The 21,557-nt window shown below is 50.1% G+C and overlaps 1 protein-coding gene across 5 annotated transcripts in view; it reads left to right on the plus strand.

Moving 5' to 3' along the window:
• Window positions 1-2,836: 2,836 nt before the first annotated feature.
• Rapgef1 (Rap guanine nucleotide exchange factor 1) overlaps window positions 2,837-21,557 on the plus strand; it is a 118,975-nt gene continuing 100,254 nt past the window's right edge. For 3 of the 5 annotated variants that reach the window (XM_021181566.1, XM_021181628.1, XM_021181609.2), the window contains exon 1: window positions 2,837-3,180. In XM_021181566.1, the coding sequence (XP_021037225.1) occupies window positions 3,120-3,180 (61 nt within the window). In that variant the 5' untranslated portion in view covers window positions 2,837-3,119. The remainder of the gene's footprint in view (window positions 3,181-21,557) is intronic. The other 2 variants (XM_029474628.1, XM_021181600.2) reach the window with 1 other exon arrangement.

Consider the following 21,557-nt stretch of genomic DNA (forward strand, 5'->3'; position numbering starts at 1 on the left):
AAAAAAAAAAAAAAAAAAAAAAAAAAAAAAAAAAAAAAAAAAAAGACTTGACAGTGACAAGGGCTGAGCTTGGCTTGTAGAGCTAGCTGTGCAACTTCTCCTGGTGTCCCTCCTGGTCCCTCCTGTTGACTCCAGCTGAGGCTGAGGCATGGCTGTCTCTGCTAGATAGTGCCACTGCTGCTGATTCGTGCTTGCTATCCCAACACTACTGAACTGAGCTACTGATGTATCCATAAGTGTTTGCGAGTGGATCGAGCAACCACTGCCTGCTGACCTGTGAACTGAACTGCCGATTTCCAGACAACACAGATGGGATTTGTTCCAAAGAACCTTTCTATACAGGTCCACTTCCCTGCATCCTTTCTTTTCCACTACCTCTGGTGGGTGGTGGGCTAAAAGGGAGGTTAAAGCGTTTAAGAGCCATCATTAAAAATAAGGATTGAAAATATTAAAGTTACACTTCTGAGACAGGGTCTCTTATTGAAACTGGATCTCATTTCTTGGCTAGCCTGGTTGGTCAGTGACTCTCCAGGACCCTCTTCCAAACCTCTCCAGAACTAGGATTACAGGAGTGTAGGGCTGTGCCCAGCTTTTGATGGGTGCCAGAGATTTGAACTCAGGTCCTCATGCTTGCATGACAAACACTTTAGCAACTGAGCCATCTTCCCCAGCCCCTCACATCAGATTGGTTTTTTTGTTTGTTTGATGGTTGGTTGGTTGGGTTTTTTTTTTTTTTTTTTAAAAAATTTTTTAATTTTTTTTTTTTTTTTTTTTTTTTTTGGTTTTTCGAGACAGGGTTTCTCTGTGTAGCTCTGGCTGTCCTGGAACTCACTCTGTAGACCAGACTGGTCTCAAACTCAGAAATCCACCTGCCTCTGCCTCCAAAGTGCTGGGATTAAAGGTGTGCACACCCAGCTCCTGTCTGAGTTTCTGACCACGAAAGCCAGCACTTGGTTTATAACCAGGAGGAAGCTGGTACTGTGGGGCCTCAGGAAGGGTTCTAAGGGTGAATAATAAAGAAACCCGAAAGATGGTGGCGCGACCGTGGAGAGGAGGGGCAAGAACAGCTGCAGTGGCCTAGGAGGACAAGCTAAGTTAAGGCAAGGAAAAGGGAGGCTTTCACCCTCGATTAGCTGTCTCTTAATCCTGTGTGTGTGCTACTATGGCTATGAGCACCTTGGACCCTTAGGAAGCAAGTTCTACGAGTCTGCTTGCATCGATACTTTTTGCAAATTCCTCGCTATCTGATATGCAGCAATTTATCACATGAATTTGATCTTGTTCTTAGGAACCTCAAACCTGACTGCGCCTACATTTATTGTTCCATTCCTCGCTTCAGAATTTGGGGCGTGAAATATTGACGCTCTGAACTCAGAAGTCTGGAAGGCTAAGCACCCAGGGAGAGCTGGGGAGGCGGGCCTTGAGCGATTCGCCAATTTTGCCTTGCTGATGCAGCTTCCACCAGAGCAGAGCAGAGCCGTTGTGGACCCGAGCAGCCATTTGTCAACTTGAAAAGGGAAATGAATTTGCCAATCTTTGGCTTGGCCTTTGACCCCTAGAAGGTTTGGACTGGTGGCTCTGGAAATTTGGCTGCCGATTGTAGGCAGCCCTCAGTCACAGAATCGGGGGACTTTAGAGTATAGGGAGATGGAAATAGAAATCTTTGGTGGCATCCGTCACCCTGAGCTTCTCCCTGCACATCTCTCAAGGTTTGTCCTACCACTAGCTTACATATCTAGAGGCAAAGTCACTTCTAAGTGTTCTTAAGTTACATAGTGTGTCTGTGTGTCTGTGTGTATGTGTGTGTGTGCAAGTCAGAGAACACTGCAGAAATTGGTTCTCCCTCAGCCGTGTAAGGTCTAGTCAAGCTCGGCAGCAGTTGCCTTTACTTGCTATCTTGGATGGTCCCTAGCCTAGTGCTTGCTTTCTCTTTCTCTCTCTCTCTCTCTCTCTCTCTCTCTCTCTCTCTCTCTCTCTCTCTCTCTCTCCTCGTGCACACCTGTACGCGCTCACTTGCTGCTGATGTGAATTCCATCTTAGCTAAAAACAGTGAGCAGGGAGCGCCCTTCCCTGTATCTCTTGTCTTGCTAAAACGTATTGCTCACTAATACTTAATGATATGATTTGACTCTCCAACCTATTCATGAGCTTGTTTGAAGGGAAGAATCCACTGGGTTAGTCGTGGTAGGATATCACATCGTACATAGCAAAGGTTCTTTGAATGCCTAAAATGAACTGTAAATGAACTCATTTGCATACTAGAAAAGACTGCTCTTTAAGCTGTATGTTCCCATTGGAGGGTTGCGTGAGCAAAGCAAACCAGATCTTCTGTGTCACTCCAGGTCTGGGCCTCAGCCTTGGCTTGGAGGATCAGGGCCCACATCTGGCTAAAGGTTCTGCCTTTCACTGGCCCTTGAGACTCACATAGTATGTATGGGGGAATGGCAGAGTGAAGGTGGGTGGCAGTCCCAAACGTTGTTGAGCAGGCTTCTTGTGTTTTCAGTGTTGTTGAGTCTAGTTTAGGGTCAATTAGAGGAGCTTTGGGCCCGAGGAGGATGTTGAACTTGGGTAACAGACATGGAGAGCTAGCCCACAACTTGAGATGGAAAAGTCTGGTTTACCGAGGGCTCTGATCTTTGATGGGAGGGCATGCGGAAGTCCTGAATTGGAGCTGTCAGTCATAGGTTTAATCTCTTCTCTGTGTCTGAGGAAAGGGGTGGGGTCTATACCGAGCTGTGGCGCGGAGGACTCCAGGCCGGCAGAGGGCGCTGCGCCTCGCGCCAGGCTTAGTTCGGCTCCGGGCCATCAGGGGGCGCTGTGGCGGGAGCGGCGCGGCGGGCTTCCGGCAGGTGGCGCCGTGGCCGCGGGGCCCAGGCCGGCGGGCGGGCGGCGGCGCGGCGCTGCGGCCGGCGGCTCGCGGCCCCGGAGCGGCGGCTGCGCGGGAGGTGGAGCGGCGGAGCGGCAGGCCCGGTGCGGGCTGGAGCGCGGGCGGCGAGCGCACGAGCCGCGGCCGCGCGGAGCTCGCCATGACGGCGCGAGTGTGAGGCGCGGCGAGCACCGGTCCAGTAGAGCGGCGGGCGCGCCGGCCTCTTATCCCGCAGCGGCCCGGCCGGGGTCCGATGAGCAGCGGCCTCGGCCTCCGGCGCAGCCCGGAAATGTCCGGCAAGATCGAGAAAGCAGGTGAGGCGGGCGGGCGGGCGGCGCGCCTCCTGGCCTCGTGCGCTAGACCCCCAGTCCGGGCCCCAGCCTGGCAGTGACGCCGCGAGGGCCATCTTTGAACCGGGCCTGCCCGGCGGCGGGGGGCCCGTGATGCTAGCAGGATTCTGGGGGAGCTAGTGGAGGTCCCTGTAGCCTTGTTCCCTGGAACCTCCCACAATGGCTGGAGCCCGGGACCCTTAGGAGGCCTGGCCCCGACCGCATGCAGAAGAGCAGGCGCGCTCCAGAGGTGATCGGCAGTCCAGTTATAAAATGTGTCACTCCTAATGAGCCTCGAGTTTAACCACAAGTGTCCACTTCGGTGGCTTCAAAGGACAGCAGGCTAGGGTGTGTTGGAGCGATGTTTCAGGGAGCAGCCAAGTTGTCCTCTAATATTTCTGCCTTGCTCTGCAAGCAGGGCAAGTGGAGAGTCATTGGGGATGGGGGAATACGGTGGATGCGATCTTGGTGCGAACCTCATCTCTTTGTGTGTTCCTGGAAATCTTGGGGAGTCGCCTCCCAGTTTTTCCCCCGCCCCCCGGCTTGCATATTCTGGGAGTTAGATACTCCCGAGAGTCAATTACTGTTGTGCATATGGGGCCCAGAGCTTAATTAGCCGTCAAGCAGGGACTCCTTATACGGGAGGGCGGGTTCTTGGCTGGTAGGTAAGGTAAGCAGTGAGTGGTCCAGGGCCTGTGTTGGGGGTTGTCACAGTGGGGATACCCAGTTATCCTGGAAACTTAGTAGAGAAGGCAGACTTGTAAGAACCTGAAAAGGTATTCGGCCGCACTAATTCTGGAAGCTGCCATTTCATAGGTGGACTTGAGGATATTTGGATGTATATTAGCAGGGGACCAACCAGCAATGAATGTAACTTTTGCAGCCCTGGTTTAAACACAGGGAAGAACGTTTTGGTATTCTCTATTGAGCTATGTGTCTTCACTCTGTGTTTGGTCTCTGGGTTGTGTTGTTTATTAAACGTACTTGAAGATTGCCTGCCAGAGTATGGTCTCTGTTTTCAGGACCCAGAGAGGCTCAGTGAATGTTTGTAGCCCACCCAGCAAGGGGCATAGGTAGGGTATTGACATCTGTCTTCTGACAAGAAGCAGGATAGCATTCCTGTGGCAGGACTGTTCCTTTTCAGATGCTGTTTCTGAGGGGTTTGTCTCCTTGTCCTCTTGCCCCGGGGCCTTGTCTAGTGACTATGAGTCGCTTTCCTGAATACGTGCTGCTCTGGAAATATCCCTGACCCATTTGTGCAGCCCTGCTTAGGAACTCCTGATAGTGTCTCATCCGAATGGCACTGTTGGGAAACTTGGATACTTTATTTAAAAATAGCATTGATGCGCTAGAGCAATGGCTCGGCAGTCAGGAGCACTTGTTGCTCCTGAGCAGCCTGATTTGGTTTCTGGCACCCACGTGCCAGCTCACAACCATCTTTAACTCCAGTTTCAGGGGGTCTGATGTCCTCTTCTGACCTCCATGGGCACCAGACTCACATGTGGTGGTGCACAGACACATAGACAGGCAAAGAATTCTTGTATGTAAAATGAAATAAATACATCTAAAATACATTTTAAATAGTGTTAGCTGAGTTTTCTTTTCAGAACAGCATGTGTCATATGAAAAATTTGGAAGTCCTGGAAGTAGAGGGGCTGGCATGTGCTGTCTGTCATCTCACGGGCTTCCTTCCACAGCTCAGAATGACAGAGCTGTCCACTCAGTCTCAACCCCAGGCCTTTTCAGTAGAGGTCATGCCTGTGCCTTCCCAGGCCACTATCCTCTGCTAGGGGCTGTCGCAGTGCCCTCTTTAGAAGAGCTTGTCTGGGGGCTGGTAGTGGTATCTATACTGCCAGACCCCACGAATATTCTAAACCCAGCTGTGGAAGGTCCTGCAGTGCACTGTTCACTAGGCCAGGAAAAGAAAGGCTTTCTTTTTTTAAATTAATTTTTTTTACATTCCCCCCCCCCCAGGTCACCCCTTCACACAATCCCTTTCCCATCCCTTCTCCTCTGAGCAGGTAACCCCACCTCCCCACGTCCCAGGGTATCACCCCACCCTGGCACTTCAAGTCTCTGCAAGGCTTTCTTATGAAGGAGAAATGGCAGGAGAGGGCTGCAGAAAGGCTGGGAGGAAGGTGCGTTTGGGGAGATGCAGCTAGGGGTGAGAGAGTTCTCTGGCAGCCATAGCTGGGGATCACAGATGAGATGGCGGAAGATTAGGGTATGCTTGCCGTGAGGGCTTACCTTCTTGAAGCTTCTGTGGATCATCCTAGGTGAACCTGATGTGCAGTCCGCCACATGTTCTGTTTGGTTGTGAAGTGGGCCTGCTGTTACGCATGAGCGATGGTGTGCCTGGAGGGACACCTTTCTTTATTCAGCCAGGTGACAAGTCTCTAGGTATTACAGAGGAGCCCACACCCAGTAACAGTTGCTGCTGTTTCCTGTGCTTCAAAGCAACAGAAGTGTTTCCAAAATGTGCCTGTGTTCTCTCACCCTCAGAAAACAGACTACTGAGTTTTCTTCTCGGGGTTTGGGGGTGGGGTGGGAGTCTAAGGATTTAGAGTGAGCAGAAATCTTACGCCCCTATCCTGGTCCTTCTAGTCAGTTTGCCTTCCCTGATCACTTTCACTTACACCTCTGGACCTGTCTCTCAGTCATCCTGCAGCCCTGCCTGTGGCAGTCATCAGAATTCAGTGCTTCGTGGAGGTGAGGAAGGCAGCATTAGTGCCCTTCCTCTCCAAGTGCCCAGGAGGACCAGGACAGTGACTGGGCTGGCAGTTAGGAGGGTCAGGAGGAAAGTTGGGATGAGGGCATACTGTGGTCAGGGGCTAAAGGAGTTCTCTAGGAGACCACTGGGAGACGTGGCGAGGTGAGGCCCCTGGGGCCTGTGCTGCGTGCTTCTGCTTGCCCTTGTCTCTTCCGGCAAAGACACGAGCGACGAGAGTAGGTGCCCCCACATTTCTGGACCTTAATGCCAGACTGGCAGTAATCAGCTGACTCGAGCCCACTGGGCCATGTGCGTTCCCAAGAAAGAGAAGAGCTGTCAGTCAGTACTTAAAAACCAGGAGATGGCTCAAAACCACACGTTTCTGGTTCTCCCAGAGACTGAGACTCTTGGAACCCAGAGCTCACTCCTGTGTGTACCTTCATGTGGAGCTGGGTGGGCGCTGTCTGCCCTGGGTCCCTGCCCTTTTCCCTGCTGGACACATCACTGAGTCCCCTTGTCCACATGGACCATTGACATTTTTCAGCTTGACTTGCAGAGATGATTCACAGCTGTTTGCTGTGACCTGGACTTTGACTCTTGCCCCATTCCTTCATTGATTGGTTCCTCCATTCCTTCATCTGGCATGGATGGAGCACCTGCTCTGCCATGTGCTATGTGTAGCTCTGGGGATTGGGACCTGCCGTGAAGGCTGCACCGTCCCGTGTCCTGTGTGTCAGGCAGAGGAGACTATAGGATTGGAGTCAGGGTGTTAGCGGTGACTGTAAACTCCTACTGCAACAAATGGAGAGTTCAAGGATCTTGCTGAGGGGCAGGGAGTTTCCTTGGGGGAATGGCTTTCAGGGTCTCTGCACTGGTGGAGGGAATCCCTGTAGCTCCACTCAGCCCTACCCCTGCCTGCCCCACTCCACTCTGCTTCATTCCTCCAGTCACCAACCACCTTGTTCCTGGGACAGTGGGGCCTCCAGGAATTGAAAGGTCCTGTGGTGTTCTAATCCCTTTCCTCCCTCTCTGACCCAGCTTATAAACTTCATCATGTACTAAACTGTCTGGCCAGTGCTATCACCCAGGGGCTGCAGGGAGGTTTGCTGGGACTAGTGGGATGGCCACTAGCTCCCTCAACACACCCACTGACAGAATAAACATGGGTCTCAAAGTCCATGTGCTGTGCTTTTCAAATGCTCACAGGTAGGCTTGTTACAGACAGAAAGGGAATTTCCAGTGGAACTTGTTACTGTGTATCTTCTCAGAGCAGATACTGAAAGTCAGGCCTGTGCACTTTCTTAATGGGCAGTCACTGGGTACTGACCTTTCTTAACCAATCAGCTTCTACTTCCCTTTCCCATAAGTTAGGAGTCTTTGTGGTTTCAGTGCTTTGGGGTTATTGACACAAATTCTGAAGCTCCATGCTTCTTCACTGGCCTGCCTAGTCAACGTTTCCTGTGTACCTCACTGGCAGACACCCTGTCATGTTCCCATGTTCTAGGAGCCCTCTGGAACATGGGCTTCCCAAGGCGGTAGGCCAGCGGTAACAGCAAAACAGGGCTGTCTGTAGACCCCCCTCTTTCACTTCAGCCTTGTCACAGCTGGAGGTGAGGGTAGCGCTCCTCATGGTGCACCTGTGGCTAGCAGAGGCCTGGGGTTTGGTTACTGCTCAAGATCACAGTCTTAGGGAAGTAAAATGGGGAACTGAGCCCTTTCTGTCTGTAAGTGACACTGTAATATTTCAGTGTCATGAGGGACATGGTAGCGTCTGCCCCGTTAGTTTATGTTTCTACATTTCTTTTCTCATCTTAGGGAAAAGAAATGGCCTCAAACCAACACATTAGTTAATGTAGACTCAACCAGACTCTGGGGCTGCTTATGATTTTTGTAATATTGACCACATTTACAGCACTATAGGGAGGTAAGAGAGAATATGTGTTAAAATCAGCCACAGCAGACCTCAGTGTCTCCTGACCTCCTGTGCAGCTGTTGGCAGGCAGTTTGAATGGGATTCCTTGTAGCCAGGAGACGATAGCTTGGAAAGATGACTCACGTATGAGCTTGCAGAAAAGCCATTTCCCAAATTAGCCCAGATTGCAGCTTGCTCTTAGTGCAGGCTGGGTCTTACCTCAGTCCAGCCAATGTGTTGCCTGTTGCCATAGTAAGATGACACAGTGGAAAGAGGAGAGGCCTGGCCACAGTGCGTGCCACACCCACGTGACCCCCACCCCCACCCCTGCCTTGTTGCTGGGACAGGTGTTCCACTGACAGTCACCCACTACACCCCAAGGGCTGTATTATGGGTAAACACACCCCAGCCTGTGAATTGGAAAAGAGCTGTCATCTGCTGGGCCTGTCATTTGCTTGGTCATTTGAGATCATCTGAAACGGTGTCCTTGGGTGATTCTTTCCTTCTCAGGCTCTCATCCATTAGCTCCTAGAAGGGCTGGGACTCTGAATTAGTGTTTCCTGACTGCTGTCTAAGACAGCAGGTCCTCTTCATCCCTAAGAGAACAGCTGCAGGTGATGGGAATGTAGCTCACATCTGTGTAGCCTGCACAAGGTTTTGATCTCAGCACTGGAGTAACACTAGTGGGGAGGCTGCCTTGAATTCAACTCCTCTTGCCCTCGAGGCTCCTCAGAGGTCCGTCTACCAACAGTGCCCACCACTTCCCGGACGGCCTCACAAGCTTCCTCCACCAAAGTTGGCCTCATGATGCCTAGTGCTTTCCCTTCCCGAGCAGATAGCAAATTCCTGGGAAAGACATCGCACAATACTTGAGTGAGCAGTGGTACCTTACTGTTTAACTCTTTCAGAATCCAGAGCCCAGGTTCCTGTCGGCAAGTTAACAATCAACAAAGCCTTAACTAGATCCTTAGTTCCCGGGAGGGATATGCATGTCCACCACTGGCTACTAGCCAGCTTAGCGCACAGTAGGTACCCAGTCCATACTTACTCAAAGGAAGAGTGATGACCTGGGCGTGGCAGGGCGGTGCAAGCACCTGCACAAGGCCATGAGTTCATCCCCGCACTGCTGATCCAAGGGAAAGACAAAAAGAAAAAGAGGTAAACTTAGTGTTATCACCAGAGCCTTCCACATGCTAGGCAAATGCCAAACCACTGAGCCACACCCCAGCCCTGACTGACTTTACATGTAGCTTCCCCTGGGTTTAGATGGCTACCTAGGTTGCTTCTTGGCAAGTTGGTAGGACGTCTCTGAAGAGGGGTGTCTAGTGGATGGAGCTCCTCTCTGTGTACGTTGGGCAGGGTTTTTGCATTTGAAAGTTGATGAGTAGGAGGATCTGTTTGTGCCCAGGAGTTTGAGACTGATCTGGGCAGTACAGTGAGACTCCTGGGCTACAGAGTGAGTTCCAGGACAGCCACGACTACACAGAGAAACCCTGTCTCGAAAAACCAAAAAAAAAAAAGAAAAAAAAGAAGCCAAGGGAAAAAAGAAGTGTGTCATACACAGACTCTAGGCTTAGGGCTTGCGGAGGGGGCTCCATAGTCAAGAGCTCTGGTTGCTTTTGCAGAGGTCCCAGGTTCAGTTCCTAGCACTCACATGATGGCTCACATCTGGAACTCCAGTTGCAGAGGATCTGACACCCTTCTGGTCTTCTTGGGCACAATATGCACATGGTGCACAGACAAAACACTCATATCCATAGATAAAATAAGTAAGTCTTTTAAAAAACAAAAATAAGCTGGGCGGTAGTGGTGCATGCCTTTAATCCCAGCACTCAGGAGGCAGAGGCAGGTGGATTTCTGAGTTCGAGGCCAGCCTGGTCTACAAAGTGAGTTCCGGGACAGCCAGAGCTACACAGAGAAACCCTGTCTCAAAAAACCAAACCAAACCAAACCAAAACCAAAAATAAGACCCTAAGTTCAAGCCTCCCATTGCAGGAGAAAGAGCAGATTGTCAGTGTTAAGCCAGGGTAAGGCAGAGACCCATGTAACTTGGCAGCATGCACTCCGAGCCCCTGTTTTAGTTACTGCTTGCTCTGCACGGGAGCGAAGAATTCCATGTAGTGATCACCCTTCATAGAGCAATGACTATGCTGGTGTTTACCAGCAGTGGGGCCACCAACCTGTGCAGGTTGCTGCCCATAACAAGTCCCTAGTAGGTGCCCTGCTGGCTGCTTGCTAAGCCTTTTCAGTTCCTTAGAACATTCTTTGGGAGCCTTTCTCAGCTGTATTTATGGGTGGCTGGAGGTACCTGCTGTCCTGAGGGGCCAGAGAAGGTGGACTCTATCCCCCTTTTGTTTCTGACATGGGGCCTGAGTGTCTTATGCGAGATGTAGTGGGAGGCTGGCCTGGTGGCCAAGACATCCTGGGTCTGTATTGGTAATTCCTCCTTCAGCCTTTTCCCTATTGTCCGAAACACAATACAGAGCCCTCCATGCTCCCTACCAAACACATTTCTGCCTCTCTAGCTAGCCCACTGCATCCATTGGCCCTGAATGACTCTCTGCTCACCCCCTGCCTGCCGGAACCATAGTCATTTCACTACCAATTAAGTTTTGGGTCAGAGCTCCACCCTACTTTGAAAGCATGGAAATGGAGTCTGCTGGCTCAGAACAAGAGTCCATTTCAGTACTTAACTTTGTAGTTTCGAAAATATTTTGTGTGTGTGTGTGTTTGTGTACCTGAACTCATGTATGTGCACTGCATGCATGCATGAGCCCATAGAAGTTAGAAGAGGGTGTGGGATCCCCTGGAACTGGCTGTGAGCTGCCATGTGGGTGCTGGGACCTAAAACCAGGTTCTCTGTGAGAGCAGTCAGTGCTCTAACCACTGAACCATCTCTCCAGCCCCCACTTTATAACTTCTAGAAATGCTCGCCATTGTTGTAGTCTGGCAGGTGTGGTTCCCAGGCACACAGCAAGATGGCTCAGCAGGTAAAAGGTCCTTGTCTCCAAGTCTGACATCATGAGTTCAGTCCCTCCCTTCCAGTGGTGGAAGGAGAGACTCGCTCCTACAAGTTGTACACCTCCACATGTGTGCCATGTGTCCTCTGAAACACAAATAAATGTAATAAGGATTAAAGTGAGGCAGAGCAGGAGGGCGGTGTTCAGGGTTCTGGGAGGTGCGTGTGGAGGGAAAAGGCAGGACAGCTGAAGTGCCATGCACGTCACTGACCTGAAACAAACAAAGGAGATTCCTGATCGGAATCAATGGCAGGATTTATTTGCTAGTTATAGATAGTCCATGTGGCTGTCCTCCCTCAAGTGGCTGGTTATGAACAGATAAATGGATGATTGTGTGGGGCCTTGGAATTGATGTCTCTCAGCCCCTCCTTTCAGTAAGTAAAAATAATAGTAGCAGCTAACAGTCACTAGGCATTCACCACGTGCCAGTACCAGGCTCTGCCGAAAGCATTCCACACATGTGACTTAATCCCCACAGTGGAGGAAAGGTACTGTACTGTTCTGTGGAGTACTCCAAGCTACAGGCTGTTCTTGGAGATCTGGAGCAGTTAAAATGCACACTCATACAGAGAGTGGGGCAGAGGTAAAAGCCCACAGGCGTGCGCACTACTTCTCCAGGTCTCACTGGTGCTGAGGGTACCCGTCTCTTAGCTCTGGGTGTGGGCAAAGATTGACTTATATGTGTCCAGGCACCCCTCTGCCTGAGAGGTGGCTGCTCCAGGGTTGTGGATGAAGGGCAACAGACAGCTTGAGAAGAAACTGTTCTGTACAGGGAGGTCCTGGAGCCTGGGAGAACTTACTCCCCACCCCCAACCCCAGCTGCACCCCTCCTCTTTCTCCCTTCCTGTTTCCTTTTTGAGATAGGGGTTTGCTGTGTATACTACACTGGCCTTGAACCCACTGTGTAACACAGGCTGACCTCAAACTTACAGCAGTCCTCCTGCCTCAGGATTTATAGAGTACTGGAGTCACTGGTGCTTACTTCTGTGCCCTGTTGAGATGGGGACCACGTAGCCTACGCTAGTGTTGAATTCACTATACAACTGAGACTAACCACAAACACACCTGGTCATTCTGCCTTCCGTTCCCAGTTATTGGGCGTGCTGATGGTGTTGCAGTGAGGCTGACAGCCACCAAGCCACAGGGATCTTTCCCTCTCTACTCCCTCAACCCCACGGGGTCCTAGGCTTGTGCCTGGGCCACATCTGGCTTTCTTTATGGGTGCCAGAGACCCAAGCTCAGGTCCTCATGCTTGAGCAGCAGATGTTCTTACCCGACTCCTCAGCCCACAGATGTATGCGGAGTCCTCTGTAGCTTCCCAAGTGTTGCCCAGATACAAGCCTCTTTTGTTACTTTAGGTTTTACTGACTCTGTCTTACCTAAGGTGTTGAGGCTACACAACATTGTTCCAGGTAAGGGAGGGGGTGACCAGTGTTCACGTTCTCATTTGTGCCAGACACTGCACTGCAGACAGACCGGTGCTTGCTTGATTCTCTTCTTACTGAAGAGTAAGCAGGCTTTGGGACCAGTTGACAGCTGTGGGAAAGGAGGTAGTGTTAGGGGAGGTAACTGACCTTCTGTAGGCACACACTGGCAGGGAATCTGCTTTTCCCTTCCCTGCCCCTTTGTATCTAGACCCTGGGTTCAGGACTGGTCTGCTGAGTCACAGGGGTGGCTCAGAGGCACCACTAAGACCTTGTCTTGGAAACCGCTCAGCTTGGGACTCCCCTGGGGCTTTCCTGCATCTCCAACGGACTAACACCACACATCTGCCTACAGACTTGCAAATCAGCCTCTGGGTCCTCAGCTCAGAAGGGCTGGGAACCCTGCAGAAAAGCAGCTTGGGAGTGGAGTGGCCCTGGGGGTGTCACCGAGTACCTAGCAGCTTGCCCTTCAGAAGTCCAGGGATCCATTAGCCAGTGCCTGTGTGCAGGAAGCTGAGCCTTTCCTATATATTCCTCTCTGGTAGAGGTGGAGAGAACCTGAGCAGGGGCTACAAGAAGATCCATTCTCCTTGGGACCCCAGGACTGCCCCAGTGCAGTGAAGTCAGTACCCTGTGAGCTGTGAGATTTTTTCACCTAGACAGTGACAGGCCACTCAGAAGTGGCTGAGTGTGGCCTGAGGGCCCAGAGCCAGATTTTCTTTGCCAGCTCTTCCAAGTGGTGGCTGTGGGATCTCCCTCATTTCTGTGGGTCTGCCATATAGTGTGAAGGAAGTCGTCTATGAGCTTTCTGGTACTTCAGGGTTCTTGCTAAGTCTGAACACTTGAGAAGCGCAGAGTGGACATGAGGCTCATTCTTATTTAAGGCCCTTCTGCCCTTAATATCATGTATTTAAAAATGTTGATATTTCGTACTTCAATCCTCAGAGGAAAGGGAGGTCTCTGGCTCTTGTAGTGCTTTGGAGTCTCTGTGCTGGAGATGAAGCCCTGGACCTCACAGAAGTTGAACACTCTACCACTGGGCCACACCGAGCCCCTCTTCCCCTGCTTCTTTTGGTTAAAATTGGTTAGGGATGGGTATAGTTAGGCCGCAGGCCAAGAGGAGCAGGCTCTCGTTGTGTTCAGTCACACATCTGGCCATGCTGTTGATTATTCAGATCTCTGTAACAGGTAATTTACAAATGACTCGAGTGCCCTGTCAAGGGAATCCGTGCCCTGTATTTTCCTCCCAAGATTACCTGTCCCAGCTACACAGACTCAGGAATCCCGTGTCCTGCTCTGCTCTACGTCTTCCTGGGCCGACCACATGCCTCAGGCACAAAGCACTGAACTGTCTCCAGGAGATGAAGCTATTCAGCCCTGACGCTCATCATTGGGTCTTGGAGCTGCAGGACCTTTCTCCTCATTAGCATCCCCTCAGTTGTCTGTGCTTCTGCCTGGACTTGTCCAGAAGCTTAAACATACTAGTTCTCTGAGGTCATCCCAGAACCAAAGGCCTGGATCAAAGGCACGCTGTTCTGCATGGTCTGGCCTTGTCTCTCTTCATTACCCTAAACACAGGCTTGTAGGAGCTGTTGTGTTTGAAGCATAGGAGCTGGGATAGGAACCTGCACTGTACTCCCACTCTACAGTAGCCAAAGTCCTCAGGTCCCAGCTTAATGGGATGACAACTCTTTCTGCTGAGGAAGTCACATAGGCTTAGGTCATCACAGAATGTGAAGGTTACTGTCACCACTAGGCTGGGAACGGACGTTTCCAGACAGTGCAAAGAATGGGCCTAGTGCTGTAGATCCTCTACATTGTCTGTGTCTCCTCTGTGAAAGGAGGCTGTGGGTCTGTGTAGGGTCTGCTCTGCTGGAGCAAGTGTGGATGGTTACTCCCCAAGGAAACCTGATACTCACATGCTCTCTCTTGCTGTGAATCCCCCTCCTAAGTGATGGAGCATTTGTGAACACTGTCTCCTAGTTCAGCCAGACTTGGTTCAGGTAGCAGTCCTCATGAAGCCCTGAGGGTTGCTAGCATCCCGGGAGTGGTGGTGCTTAACGTAGCCAGGTCTCTGTGGGCAAAGAGAGCTTTCTTCGGAGTGAGAATGCTCTAAACCTCACACTGTAAAACTCTGTTTAACATAAGCAGATCTTATTTAACCCTACCACAGTCAGGATGCCCAGCCATTCCACTACCCAAGGAGAAACTCCCTGTGAAGTCTTTGGGTCAAACTCTTTTTCCAGCCTTGGTGACCACCAAGCTCCCTGTGGAACTGTGACCTGGTGACCAGGTCTGTGAACATGGGGCTCTTCACTCTGTACTCTCAGCTTGCTGTGTTTATTGTGCTTTTTTTATTGCTTTGTTGTATTCCACTTGTAGTATTGGTTTGTTTATCTGTTGAGAATTTGACCTTGGTTAGCCATCTCTGTGTTTCTCGGAGGAACAGATAAAGGATGGCCTGGGACCAACAAAAGCAACTCAATCCTTAAAAATGGACAAAACACTCACATTGACATCTTCTCAAAGAAATGGTGAAAACAGCCAATGAGCTCATGAATATGCACAGAACTGTTAATCACCAGGGAAACCTATTCAAAGCACAGTGAGAACACGCCCCACCCAGGGATGGCTTCTTTCTTTCTTTCTTTCTTTCTTTCTTTCTTTCTTTCTTTCTTTCTTTCTTTCTTTCTTTCTTTCTTTCTTTTTTCTCTCCCCCCCCCCGCCCCCCCAGGGTTTCTCTGTATAGCTCTGGCTGTCCTGGAACTCACTTTGTAGACCAAGCTGGCCCCAAACTCAGAAATCCGTCTGCCTCTGCCTGAGTGCTGGGACTAAAGGCGTGCACCCGCACGCCCAGCTGGAGAACATCTTGCAAAAAGTAAAACCTTAAGTTGGCAGGAGGTGAAGTCTAAGACCACAAGACTCACCACACAATACAGGAAGCAGGGTCTTGAAGAGAACCCTCCCTGTCCCCACCCCCTCCCTTCCCCCCATCTCTCCTCCTCCCTCCCCTCTATAGCAGCACTACTCATCACCTAGAGGTAGAGGCCCCTCAGATGCTGTACAGGGTGAATAGATAAACAAGCTGTTTCCATTGTGGAGTATTAGTCAGCCTTTTAAAAAGAGAAGTGTTGTCTGAAGTGCTACGCTGTAGAGAAAACCTGAGGGCATTGTGCCAAGTGCAGTAAGAAGTCAGAGAAGCAAGCACCATGTGACTTCACTTTCATGGGATCTTAACTTGGTAAAAATCAGAATGATGAAGCCGAGTGGTACAGGGGCTGGCTGAGGGGAGAGGTGGAGTCGGTGGTTACCAGACAGTTCACTTTGCATGGTGAAGATCTTGTGTAGCTGGTGATGATGCAGCATGGGGTTTGTGGTGGGTCTAAACATCACATGGCTCAGGTAGTCACTTTAAACACATTTTACCACACTTGTTTTAATGCTATTCTGCCCAGAGCTCTATTCTCACACTCATTGGTTTCAAACCTTGCTATGGATACAAAAGTGTTAGCATTTATTTACCTAAACATATTTATTCTTAGATGTAGCTTTACACAATAAATTATGTCAAAACAGTTTTAAAACAGAAGTGTGTGGTGGCTTCATTAGTGGCCATGTGTACTGCTTGATGGGCTGAGAGGGACTAGGTAAAGGGCCGTCTGGGTACAGTGGCTCCTCTGTTGGGTCTAGCCCTTGAGGAACCTGTGTGTTCAGGAAGCCTTGAAGCCAGGGCAGATACTAGACCACTGGATAAGGTTCTTGCTACCATGTATCTGGGCTTTCCAACTCTGGTAGGCCCCCTCCCAGCCCCCTTCCCAGGGTCAGGCTCTGAGTCAAGCTATGCTCCTGGTTAATGGAAGTTTCAGGGTCCGAGTGTGTAGCTGGGCTTCACCCTCGGCTTGCTGTAGTCTGGCACAGAGTGCTGGGTGCTGCCAGCAGTTACTGAAGCCCAGACTTCTCAGGGTGCACACTGGGCAGCTGTTCTGGTTGATGGTGCAGGCAGCAGGCACTGTGAACCTCTGGCTGGGTTCCAAGCTCTTGGCCACATTCCTAAGAAAATATGACTGGCTCATGGGAGGGGCAGAGGGAGGGGAATCTAGACGGAAGCAAGGCCAAGGCTTCCTCAGAAATTCCAGCCCTTCAGGGCCTATTAGATGGACAGTACCTCTGCGGAGCTCAAAACTAAGATTACTAACATAGTCTCTGGCTAACGGGTATCATTACAGGTTCCCGAGGTCTTGGTCCCTGGTGATAAGCAGGCAAATGTAAGATTGTTTCATAACACTTCTCAGGAAACAGATACTTTAGCAGAGTGGATTGTAAAACAGCACACTTGGAATCCAAAGTTAAGCTTCAAGAAAGTATATATCCAGGGACACACTGGAACGTGATGACATCTTCTGCTGAGCTCCCAAGTGCCTGTTTTGTAGGAACCATGACAGGAGGGGCTTGGATACCTACTCAGATCTGGGCTCCTTGCTGCTGTAGCCCGGGCTGGTACTGGAATCACAAGTGGATGCCACCGTGCCTTATTGAGACACAGCATTGGTCCAAGAATTGGGTTCTGATCTTTGCTTATAAATGTTCCCCTGCTATGGCTTCACAGTAAGAAAATCAGTGAAGGCCCTTGTTCATGCAGACCTTCACAAGTGAAGTGTTTTCTGATCCTCTTGGCCTGCTCCCGATTTCCTCAGGGTTCTGTTCCAGAACCCCACCCTCTCAGCATCCTGGGGCAGATAGAAAACACTGTCACAGACATAGACACACAGCTTGTACTGCGGAGGGACCAGGTTCCTCTGAGAGAACCAGCTCAGAAATATAGGCTTAGTTCTAGAGGGTTCTCATGAGAGTCTGAAATCTCCACTCTATTCTTCCCACAAACATTTGTTATTCCCACATTCCTTTTACTCCAAGCTGGTAAGCATCACAATCTGGAAGAGTTGGATTTGAAAACATTGAATGTGTACAGACAACTAGAGTGCATCCTCCTAGGAGGATTAAGCAATCTTAACTTCCTATTCTTGGAGTAGATGGGGCCAAGAATAGGATTTGTGTCAAATTAAGTCTCTTTTTAAAAATCTTTGTAATGTTCTTAATAACATGTAGTAGTACTTTGTGCATGTGTGTGTGTACAAATATGCATACATCTATGCATGTGGAGGTCAGAGAACAACGTGAAGGGGTCAGTTCTCTCCTTCCATCGTGTGGTTCCTGAAGATTGAAATCAGGCTGGTTGGATCATCAGGGCTTCAGTTTGTCACCTAATAGCAATACTACTGTCCCTCCTGGCAACAGTATTGGGAGGGCACAAGTATGCGACTATTGTCATTCTGCTGTTCCAAGGGCAGCTTCCTAGTGCTGAGATCAGACCCCTGGTGCCTTTCCCGTTCCTCTCCACAGGAACAGTGGCTAGAGGGTGCCCTTCCCTAGCAGCATCATCGGGAACTCATTAGAAATGGGTGACAGAATGCAGCCCTCATGGTTCAGACAACTCATCCTGCTGGCACATGGGAGAGCGAAGCAGAAGCCCTGCCTGTCACTGAAACACACTGCGGTAATGTGGAAAGTGGCTTGAGACATTCTCCCAAAGCAGTTGTAGCCTAAAGATGATTATGAGAGTGAGCAGGGTGAGCAAGGCTTGTTTTCCTCAGTAGACGACAGGGAGGACTCGGCAGCTGTCCAATTAGCTCTGACAAGAAGGTGGCCAGGAGTTTAGCCACTGTGAACAAACTGATGGATCTCCCACTTAATGCATAGTGTGCCTTGGGATAGTAGTTAATTAATTAGGATGATGTATTAGTCATCATGGTAAACAAGACATTTTAAAACTAAGCATGTAGTTTGAACTCAGAGTTTAAATTGCATTGGAAGCCACACAGCACATCAGCCCTCTCACAGTGTGGTGGTAAATGCTGACAGATCCTGTCCAGATGCTCTCAGAACCTCACTTCCTCCCAGCCCACAGTTGCAGGCTCTTCACCCTCTTGATCTCTCCAGTTTGGAATGTCCTGGGCAGTCTAGGCCCTCTAGGGCAGTGGTTCTGAATACAGCTATGAAGTGGCAGCAAAAAATCATTTTATGCCAGGCGTGGTAGCGCACGCCTTTAATCCTAAGCACTCAGGAGGCAGAGGCAGAGGCAGGCGGATTTCTGAGTTTGAGGCCAGCCTGGTCTACAAAGTAACTTCCAGGATGCCAGGGCTACACAGAGAAACCCTGTCTCGAAAAACAAAAACAAAACCAAACAAAATCATTTTATGGTTGGGGGTCACCACAGCGTGAGGAACTGTGTTGAAGGCCACAGCAGCAGGAAGGCTGAGAACACTGAGCTAAGCAGTGCCTTTCCCCAAATGTCTATTTTCTGACCCTCTTTTTCCCTGGTCCACAGCCAGGCATCAGCTGCTGTTGAACGTTTCTCCATGAGTGTGGTCTTAACCTGTTTGGCTGCTATGGTGAAATAACTTAAACTAGATGTGTCTTGTAGACATCTCTCTCTCCCACAGGCTCAGAGCTGGGGAGGGAGTTCAAAACCCAAGCCTGGCAGATTGGGTATCCAGGGATGGTGCTTTCTTGGCTATGCCCTTACATGGAAGGGGCCGTGTTGGGAGCAAGGAGGTAGATACACATTGTTGGTCTAACAAAAGTTGTATTTTATTATGCTGATGGTCATCACACAAGATTCACACTCCAGATTCCTAACTATAGTCTTAACCCTTTGTTCCCAAAGCTGATGATCACCAGTGTGACATAGCTGAAGGTCAGGCCCAGTTTCTAACAGAAGTCTCTGAGTCAAGGGTCAGGATCCTGGGGGAGACTGTCCACCCGCAGGGCAGATCAAGGGTCACTGTGATGTCACTGTTGACATCATGGGGCTCTACTCCTGTGGCTGGTTATTCTGAGTGAGTGATGTCACTGGGTGCTGGTCCTCAGGTCACCAACAGCAGTCTTGGGTGTAGTGGAGATCCTGACTAAGCTGTTTTTACATGTCTAATGGGCACTTTTTTTACTATGCCCATCACATGCCCAGAGTCTCTCTATGGCCATACATGTGAGCTCTGTCCTCAGCAACTGGCCATTTCCTCATGAACCACTTGAATCTCGTGTGAGTTTGAGGTGCATACTATACATCCTTAAGAGCATAGCAAATGTGCCCAGACTTTGTGTGCCTTCTCTCAAGCTTCCCATCATAGTCTGGGCTGGTCCTAAACTTGGGATTCTCCTGCTTTAGCTTGCTGAGTTCTGGGACTACGATACTGCCAGTCCTGGGCTCATTACATCTTGGATTTCATGGCTCAGGATCAAAAGGCTCAGTCATCTTTGCTTCCTCTGACTATCCTGGGTAATTCATGAGGCTGCACTGTCTCTGTGCAGCTCCCTTGTAACTGGTGACTTGGTTTCCAGTCTTGTCTCAGAAATGTCTGTTTATCATTCAGCTGTTAGAGGGCAGATTGGACCCTCCTTGTGTGTCTGCAGTCACCTAACCCTGTTTTCTGCCCTTAGCTTGTGCCAGCATCAATGGCTTACTCTTTCCTGCTACTCAGCCTCTGCCCATGCTCCCCTGACTCTGGAAGTTAAGAGAGGCTCAGGGGAAGAACCAGAGGCTAAGCTTCAGAGGTGATAGAAGAGGAGATGATAGAAAAGGTATCAAGCGCTGGGCAGTGGTGGCGCACACCTTTAATCCCAGCACTTGGGAGGCAGAGGCAGAAAGATTTCTGAGTTCCAGGCCAGCCTGGTCTACAGAGTGAGTTCCAGGACAGCCAGGGCTACACAGAGAAACCCTGTCTCGGAAAACCAAAAAAAAAAAAAAAGAAGAAGAAGAAGAAGAAGAAGAAAAGAAAAGAAAAGGTATCAAGCTCCCCTGGAGCAACACTGCCCTTCAGTGGGGCAGATTATGGGACTCCTTAGGCATGCCATTGAGTCAGCTGCCTAGGGGAGAAGTGAGACTTCACTGGCAAATGGTGCTGGGTATGAGGGGAAGGTGGCAGAGGAAGGAAGAAGGTAGGAGGTGGTGTGGGAGCCAAGCTTCAAAGGTTTCTAACCATCAACATTAGAGACTTTGTCCCAGGTATTCCAGAAAGCAGTAAGGTGTGAGAAGGATTCTGTGTGGCCTTAGTCCCTTACCTCCCCCTGTTCACTTTTTAAAACTTTATTCCAAAGCTAGGTGTAGAGCGTATCTGTAATCCTGGAACTTGGGGTGTGGGGGCCAGATTGGGCTGCATGAGATCCTGTTTAAAAACAAATAGCCTTCCTTCCAATTCTGAGCAGAACTGAGGAATCCAGGCAGGCATTAGTCTCTTTCCTGGCCTCACATCTAGACTCAGGTCTTGCGACTGAACTCTAGAGAGGACAGAGAGCAGCTTCAGAGAGGCAGGATGTCTGTGGCAGCCACAGACATTTCCACATGCTCCCTATTAGTAGTACATTGTCAAGAGGTCCCTGAAGACCAGCCACCTAATCAAGGGGTGAGGGACTGATCTTTGAGGCCTGTACAGCAGGTGAGCTACCACTTACAGGTTGTGATGGTGTGTGGCTCCCTTCTGGGTCTACCAGGGAGAAGCACAATTGCCTCATTGGGAGACCTCCTGCTCTCTGGACTGAGCTCACAGTGGTGGACACATGCTCTGCAGAAACAAAGCCTGGGCCAGCTGTGGGTCACACTCCCCAGAGACTCGGCTACAGGTTCTCTGCCATCCTGGGAACTGTTTGAGAAGGACATGTGTCATTGAAGTGGGTGGGGGCAGTCTTGAGGTTTCAAAGTCTACCCCATTCCCAGTCAGTGATCTCCCTCACTCCCTCCATGTTCCCCCACCCCCACCTGCGGGTCAGAACTTCAGCATTTAATTGCTCCAGTGCCATGCCAGCCTGCGTGCTGCTCTGCTCCCCACCAAGATGGCTGTGGCTTTCTGAAACTGTGAGCCTGAGTTAAATGCTTTTTTTTTGTAAGTCATGTGGTCATGGTGTTTTGTTACAGCAATAGAAACATAAGTAAGACACTAAGTTTCCCCATTTCGTGGTAATGATTTGGGCAAACTTGGTGATTCTTGCCTTTTTAGAACCCTCTGAGGTGCCGAAAACCATGAACTTCTCTTACCAGAAAAATGCATGGATATGGCTTAACACTTTAGGAAAAGAACCTTCCTTTACATATCCCGTGCTCTGGCCTGTCCAGTGCTCTAGTCTGTCCAGTGCTCTAGCCTGTCCAGTGCTCTAGCCTGTCCAGTGCTCTAGCCTGTCCAGTGCTCTAGGCTATCCAGTGCTCTAGCCTGTCCAGTGTTCTAGTCTGTCCAGTGCTCTAGGCT

Source organism: Mus caroli, chromosome 2 (genome assembly GCF_900094665.2).
Source record: "Mus caroli chromosome 2, CAROLI_EIJ_v1.1, whole genome shotgun sequence".
Lineage (NCBI taxonomy): Eukaryota > Metazoa > Chordata > Mammalia > Rodentia > Muridae > Mus > Mus caroli.